A 7,546-nucleotide genomic window follows, 5' to 3' on the forward strand; every position below is an offset into this window, starting at 1 on the left:
CGCCGTTTTTCTCGCCGATTTGGCGCTCGCCGGCTGTAATGGTTCGGCGAGCGCCAAGAATCGGCTTGCCGGTGCGCTCATAGCTATTGGAGATGCTCTAAGACTTAGTAGGAGTATTTTATGACTCTAATAGGTAATATATATAAAGCCGTGCTTGCTTGATCGCGTGTTAATAAACTATACATTAACCTTCAAATAAAAAAATATTACGCACTATTTCTATCAAATATAGTTATATACACTGACGACACAAATATTAATGTAAAATGTATAATATAAAATAGAAAGAGATAAAATAAGTAAAATATGAGATAAAGAGAAAATCTGTAGATATAGCGAACCACAATCTGTTCACAAACAGTGATAAATTAATACAATGTGAATAGCATTTCCATTCTCCTAGTAAATTTTCTTGACTTTTATTACACAATGGTCTGCCATATTTATTTCTTCAACTGTCGAACACAGTCACTTTCTTCATATATCTGTGTATATATAGGTCTAAAACTGCAACCCATTATACTCTTAGTTCACATATACCAATTCCAAAATAAAAAATACTTCTAAGAAATGAGAACTACAATAGAGAATAGCCCAGGGCCTCTTGAAACATCATCTCCAATTCCATTTCTAAACACAAGAGGATCTCTTTCATCCACTCCTGGCATTCACTTAACTTGGCAGGACCTCTGGGTGACGGTGCCGGATAAGGCCGGAAGGCGGCGACCCATCCTCCGCGGCCTCACCGGCTATGTCCAGCCGGCCGAGGTCCTAGCCATCATGGGCCCCTCCGGCTGCGGCAAGTCCACCCTCCTCGATGCATTAGCAGGTTGATCACCTATTTATATTATAAATATTGCATTAATATATAGGTTAAAATGCTCGTTCGATATTAAATCTAAATGTTTGGATTATTAATACAGAGAGGCTCCATTTCAACACTACACAGGAGGGAGACATCCTTGTCAACGGCCGCAAGCAGCGCCCTCCATTTGGCACTTCAGCAAGAACAATATATAGTACTAATACTTATATAATACTCTGATGGTTGGACGAATTTTTGATGGTAATAAATGCAGGTAAAAAATATAGATCACGACACAAGGAATTACGTGGTTCGATTTACTGAGGTAAATCTACGTCCACGGGAAGAAAGGAGGGCAAGATTGTATTGCTTGATCTGATTTACAGCTTACAAATACAGACTTGCTATATGATATTTGATGTCTAGAGAGCTCTCTCCCCTATCTGATCTAAGTTCTATTTATACATCTGAACCCAGATCGTGGCTTCCAGGTTGACAACTGCTTCATACCACTAAATAGATCGTGGGTGTGGTGGAGGTCGTGGAGGTCCTGCATGGGTCCACTATCCAAGATCGTGGCTTGCATCACCACTAACTAGGTCGTGGATGTCGTGGAGGTCATGAGATCCTGCATGGGTCCACTATCTCTTTGTTTGGTCCGCTATCCTGCATGAGATCCTGCATGAGTTGACACCACTAAATAGATCGTGTAGTGGAGGTCGTGGAGGTTCTGCATGAGTCCACTATCTCCCAGTTCGGTCGAATACTGAGACCGAACTGCTGAACTATTGCCGAGCAGCTTTTGCCGATCTGAGAGTAGAGCTTGATTGGTCGGCTTTTACCGAGCTGTAGGCTGGGGCCGAACTCTTTGGTAATGCCGAACTGATACTCTTCCTTGGGCTTTGGGCTGATGGGCCGTCACTGCTATTGGGCTTGTTTAGTACGTACCCCATCACTACCCCCCCGAAAAGCGAAGTGAATCACTTCGGCGAAGCGAGTCACTTCGGCATTCTGGATAAAGGTACGGGGGAGGCTGACGTCAGGGGACGTGCCTTGCGCGTGACTGCATTAAATGCGACAGTAAAATCCGGCCGTTGAATCCTGAAAAGGTGGGATTCGAAACGGTGCGATGATTTTGAAATCTTCTCCGAATCTGATAAATACGTCCTTTCTTCATCATTTGAACACTTTTGCTATTGCTTCTTCTGCATTCTCTCTCTTTTGCGTAAAAATTTCCTTCCGCTTTCAAGAATTTCTTCAGAATTTCTTCAGACTTTCAAAGAGTAAGAACCATGTCTTCTTCTTCTTCTTCTGAGTCAGGTAGCGGTAGGAAAGGGGGTAAGGGGTCTTCTAGCCGGAAAGAATCCGGGGAGAAGACCGTAGAGTATTTTCACAGCATCTTGAGTAGGGATACTGTGATATCCCTACACGAAAAATATTTTTTTCCTGGGGGGAAGGTTGCGATTCCCGACGACCTTCATAGGGCTGACTCGCCGCCGGAGGGTTACGCCACCGTTTATGAAGCCGGCTTGGAATGCGGGCTTCGTTTCCCTCTTCCCCCTGCCTTTGTAGAGCTGCTTGATTTTTTTCAACTCCCTTTAGGTCAGGTGACTCCGAACTCTTGGAGGCACTTATCGGCCTTTGCTACCGAACTGCGTAGGCTAGATAAGGATCTGTCTCTGAGGGCAATCCTTAATTTTTTCCAGTTTAAGAGAAAAGGATCTTGGTTTTACTTGATCCCTTTACAGCCTTTTAGGGCCTTCTGCAAAACCAAGTGGCCAAAGTGGCAACATCGCTTCTTTTTTTATAATAGGACAGCGGCTCCGGGCTTTCCCTGGAGAGGGCCGAAGTCCGTGATTCCTCATCCTCGGTTAGAACCGTTGGACGAGCTCGAGGGCGAGCTCAATAAGATTCCTATGATTAGGAAGCAGTACCTGGAGTCTGAGCTCGTCAAGGGCGACTTCGTGTTCGACTCCTCGTCTTCGGACGAAGAGACTGAGGGTGAGGAATTCTTTTTTGTGCCTTACTGCTTTTGTGGCGAAAACTAACCTTGCTTTCTTGCTTTTTGGCAGTGAACTTGCTAAATAAGATTAGCCGCAAATCCTCCGAGCTTAAGGAGCCGGAGAAACAGAAGGCTACCAGCTCGGCGCCTGATGCCGAGAAGAATCCGAAGAGGCAGAAGACCTCTTCTTCGGATCCAAAAAAGCCGGAGTCCACTTCGGCAAAGGGGAAGGGGAAGACCCAGAAGCCCCCAAGAGCGCCGGAGAGAGACATCGTCTTGGCGCCCCCTTCGGAGCATGTCTGTGAGCCTTTTGCATGGCCAACGGACTTTGCCGAGGTAACTTCTCTTCTTGATTCTTTGGCTTAGCTTCTTTCCTATGTTTTTTTGGTGGTCCCTCTGTTGACTCTTTCCTTTTTCCATTTTCAGAGGAATAGCATGCTCAGCAAGCTCGTCGCAGTCGAACTCTCTAAAGCGTCCAGCGACTATGCTGAGATGCAGAGGAAGTTGGTGGCTGCTCGTCACCAGGCCGAACAGGCTAAGGCAGACTTTGAGAAGGCCAGAGCTGCTAGGATCTCGGCCCAGGATGAAGCCCAGTTTGCCAAAAACCAGCTCATCATCCAGCGAGAGCAGACGAAACGGAGGGATGCTGCCGCCGTGGTTGCCCAAGGGGAGGTTCTCCGTGCTTTCGCGGAGAAAATCTTTCTGAGCAATCAATTTTCGGCCTTTGTCGGTGATCTGCTGAAACTGATGACCGATAATGCCGAGCAGGGGCCCGAAGTCGTCCTGCCGCTGTACGGCCGAGAGATAGCAGCTCGTCTCCAGAGTCTGCCGCTCCTTGAGGAGCTTGCTTCGTCCTCGGTCCTGCTTTCTGCTGACCGAGTTCGTAGTTGCCGAGCTGACCGGGACGAGAATATGGAGGCTATCTTTGCCTCCTTAGGGCCAGTTTCACCCGCTCCAATTTTCCACGGAGAGGGTGAGACCGAGCAGCTTGATCAGCAGACCGGAGACGGGCAGGCCGAGCAAGAGGTGCTGCTGATCGGTGATGGGGGCACCGAGCAGGCTGGGGGGAGCAGGGAGGCCGAGGCTGAAGCTGAGGCAGACAAGGAGAAGGAAGCTGAACCTCACCGAGGAGCCGGAGACGAAGCTGGCGGAGTATGATTTCGTCTCCCTTCTCTTAGTTTAGTTTCTTCCTTCTTGTAAAATGGCCTTGAAGCCCTCCTTGTGTAAAATTTTTTTTTTCTTATGAATGAAAAAATTCTTCTTTCTACACTTGTGTCTTCGTATAGCTTTTCGTACTCTCTTTTACTCCTGTTGTGGTTTACTACCTGCTCAGTAAAATGAAATGCCGAACTGACATAGCTGCTTTGTATTCTTAACTCTTAAGGAGCTGGAGGTACTTCACTGGAAGCGGCTGTACTCTTCCGCTTTAGACGAAGCTGAGAAAAAAGCCATAGCTGACCAGATGAAGAATGACGAACTCTTGGCTTGTTTAGTGAAGCTGGAGGCCGACAATAAGGACTTAGAGTCCGAAAAGAAAGATCTGGAGGCCGAGCTGAATACTGCCGTCGCTGAGAGGACTGCGTATGAGGATTTCATCTGCAGGCGCGGGGGAATGACCATCTCTGAAGTTCAGGAACGAGTTGACGAACTGTGGGAGGAATATCATGTACTCCGGAGGAACAATGCGCTGGAGAGCTCGGCTTGCCAACAAGTCGTGAAATCATTGCGGCGCTGGGCTTCTCGGTACGACATCATTCTTTCTCGGCGTCCCTCAATCGAGAGATTCCTTAGGCATTTCCCGCCAACAGATGGTCGCACTCCAGCTCAAACCTCTGATTCACTTGCTCAAAACCCTACTCCAAGTCAGCAACGAACTCAGGAACAACCGGAGACGTCAAGACGAGGACGGACTGAAGTTCGCAGAGGAGCGGTGACTATGAGTGAGCAAGATCGGCAAATGATTCGTGAAGAGACTCTTTGCCGCCGAGGTGCTAGAGCTTCCCGGGCTCAGGGAAGAGGCGGTAGGTCGATTAGAGCATCTCGTCGACCTGCTTATTCTTCAGCTGCCCGGAATGGCCGAACTTGGCTTCACGAGGATTTTGTGAATAGATGGCTCAACTTTAGCAACCATGGACAGTAGAATAGTCCTTTGTAATGGCGTAACGCCTTCTCGTAGGGCAGCAGAATTATATGCCGAACAAGATTTAATAAATGAAATTTTCATTTCGCTTCTATCACTGCGTATTTACAGCTCAGCGAAAAAATTTCATCGTGCTCGTCCTCGGTCTTATGAAGTAAACTTCTTTGACCGGACTCGTCCTCGGTCTTATGAAGTAAGCTTCTTTGACCGGACTCGTCTTTGGTCTTATGAAGTAAACTTCTTTGACCGGACTTGGTCCTCGGTCTTATGAAATAAACTTCTTTGACCGGACCCGTCTTTGGTCTTATGAAGTAAACTTCTTTGACCGGACTCGTCTTTGGTCTTATGAAGTAAATTTCTTTGACCGGACTAAGCTTGTGTCCTAATTTGGCGAGTTTTATCGCTCGGATCGGACTTTCCCTTGTCCTAATTTGGGGATCGGACTTTCCCTTGTCCTAATTCGGCGAGTTTTATCGCGTGGATCGGACTTTCCCTTTGTTGCAGTTCGTTTCAGACGAACTGCTTGTTTCTTAAGCTGAATTGTGGTCTTGTATCCTCCTTAGAAGCTTGGACTCACAATCGTTGGCTTATATATGTTCTAAAAAGGGGATCAGCCTTCGAAGAACAAGATACCTCAGTAACATTTGTAAGAGACGACACGCACATAGACAGACAAAACGCACATAGACAAATAAAAAGGACGAACAAGATTTTAAACTTTTATAAAACAAGCACAAAGAACAAGTAAAAAACAAAGAAAGCACATACCTCTAGGACCGAACTAGACACAAGACTGACTGACCGGACTGTCTCTTACAAATGGAACTTCTTGAGGTTGGAAATGTGCCATGTTCGGGGTACTTGTTCTCCTGACACGTGAGTCAATTTGTAAGACCCTTTGCCGAGGACTTCTGACACCCGATATGGACCTTCCCATGTGGGTTCGAGTTTGCCCAGCTTTTCTGCTCGGCTTACTTCGTTGTTTCTCAAGACGAGATCTCCCACTTGAAATTGCAGCTTTTTCACCCTTTGGTTATAATACCGGGCTACTTGCTCCTTGTACTTGGCTGCTTTTATGCAGGCCAATTCTCTTCTTTCTTCGGCCAGATCTAGTTCGGCTCTCAGTCCGTCATCATTCATTTCTGAGGAGAAATTTAGAGTTCGGGGACTGGGTACGCCGATCTCAACCGGAATCACGGCTTCAGTGCCGTACACCAGACTGTACGGAGTTTCACCGTTGGAGGTTTTGGGTGTAGTTCGGTAGGACCATAGGACTTGAGGGAGATTTTCTACCCATTGTCCTTTGGCTTGTTCTAACCGAGCTTTTAACCCTTTCACCAAGATACGGTTTGTTACCTCCGTTTGTCCGTTTGCTTGTGGGTGGGAGACCGAAGTGAACCGCTGTTGAATATTCAGCTCTTGGCACCAATTCTTGAATGTCTTGTCGGTGAACTGAGTCCCATTATCCGAAATGAGGATGTGGGGTATGCCAAATCGGCACACTATGTTCTTCCAGACGAAATCCAATGCCTTCGAGCTCGTTATCGTAGCTAATGGTTCAGCCTCTACCCACTTCGTGAAGTAATCCACGGCAACGATAAGGAATTTCATTTGCCGAGGAGCTTGTGGTAGTGGTCCTACTATGTCTATGCCCCATTGCATAAAAGGCCAAGGGCTTTGCATAGCACATAGATCGGTCTGCGGCATCCTTGGGATATTTGCATGGATTTGGCACTTCGTACATGTCTTGACGAGCTGCACTGCTTCTTGTACCAAAGTTGGCCAATAATATCCCCATCTCAGAACTTTTTTAGCTAAAGCTCTAGCTCCGATGTGGCTACCGCAAGATCCTTCATGAACTTCTCTAAGGATGTAGTCCGTCTCTTCTGGTCCTACACATCGCAATAACGGCTGAAGGTAGGACTTTCTGTATAGGACTCCTCCATGAAGTTCGTACCGAAGTGCTTGGCATGTGATTTTCCGAGCTTCTCTCTTATCCTCGGGCAGTTGTCCTTGATCTAGATACTGTAAGATCGGCGTCATCCAGTTCGGCGAGCTGGCTACTGAATGTACCTCAGCTTCATCAATGCTTCGGTGCATCAATTCCTCCACCTTTGAGCTCGGATATGAGGCCAACTTACTTAAAGTATCTGCTCGGCTGTTTTCCGCTCTGGGAATGCGGATTATCCGAAAATAAGAGAAACTTCGGCTAATGCTTTGCGCTTTGTCCAAGTATTTTTTCATCCTCTCATCTCGGGCTTCACTTGTACCCAGCATGTGATTCACTATGACTTGTGAATCACAATGGATTTTGAGAGATTTGACAAATAGACTTTGCGCTAATTGAAGTCCGGCAAGGAGGGCTTCGTATTCGGCTTCGTTATTAGTAGTTGGGAATAAGAACCGAAGTGAATAAGTTACCTCGTGTCCGTCGGGAGCGATAAGTAGAATACCAGCTCCACTTCCCGTCTTATTCGAAGCTCCATCTACGAATCCACTCCAGCAGTCCGGCGGTTCTACTTCGGATTCCTGGGGCTGTGTTAGTTCGTCATTGGCAGGATTTTTCTGTTCGGCAATAACAGGGATTGCTTGATCGAAC

The 7,546-nt window shown here is 46.9% G+C and overlaps 1 protein-coding gene across 1 annotated transcript; it reads left to right on the forward strand.

Moving 5' to 3' along the window:
* The first annotated feature begins 477 nt into the window (after positions 1-477).
* LOC121776419 (ABC transporter G family member 1-like) lies at positions 478-1,421 on the forward strand. Its single transcript, XM_042173595.1, has 2 exons — positions 478-829; positions 924-1,421. The coding sequence occupies exons 1-2, from the start codon at positions 571-573 to the stop codon at positions 1,043-1,045; spliced, it is 381 nt and encodes a 126-aa protein (XP_042029529.1). The 5' UTR covers positions 478-570; the 3' UTR covers positions 1,046-1,421.
* Positions 1,422-7,546: the final 6,125 nt, after the last annotated feature.

This window comes from Salvia splendens, chromosome 18 (genome assembly GCF_004379255.2).
Source record: "Salvia splendens isolate huo1 chromosome 18, SspV2, whole genome shotgun sequence".
In the NCBI taxonomy this organism is placed as follows: Eukaryota; Viridiplantae; Streptophyta; class Magnoliopsida; order Lamiales; family Lamiaceae; genus Salvia; species Salvia splendens.

Coding starts and splice junctions, on each gene's coding strand:
- LOC121776419 (XM_042173595.1), top strand. CDS start 571: ATGAGAACTACAATAGAGAATAGCCCAGGGCCTCTTGAAACATCATCT. Junction 830..923: donor CCTCCTCGATGCATTAGCAG/GTTGATCACCTA, acceptor TTATTAATACAG/AGAGGCTCCATTTCAACACT.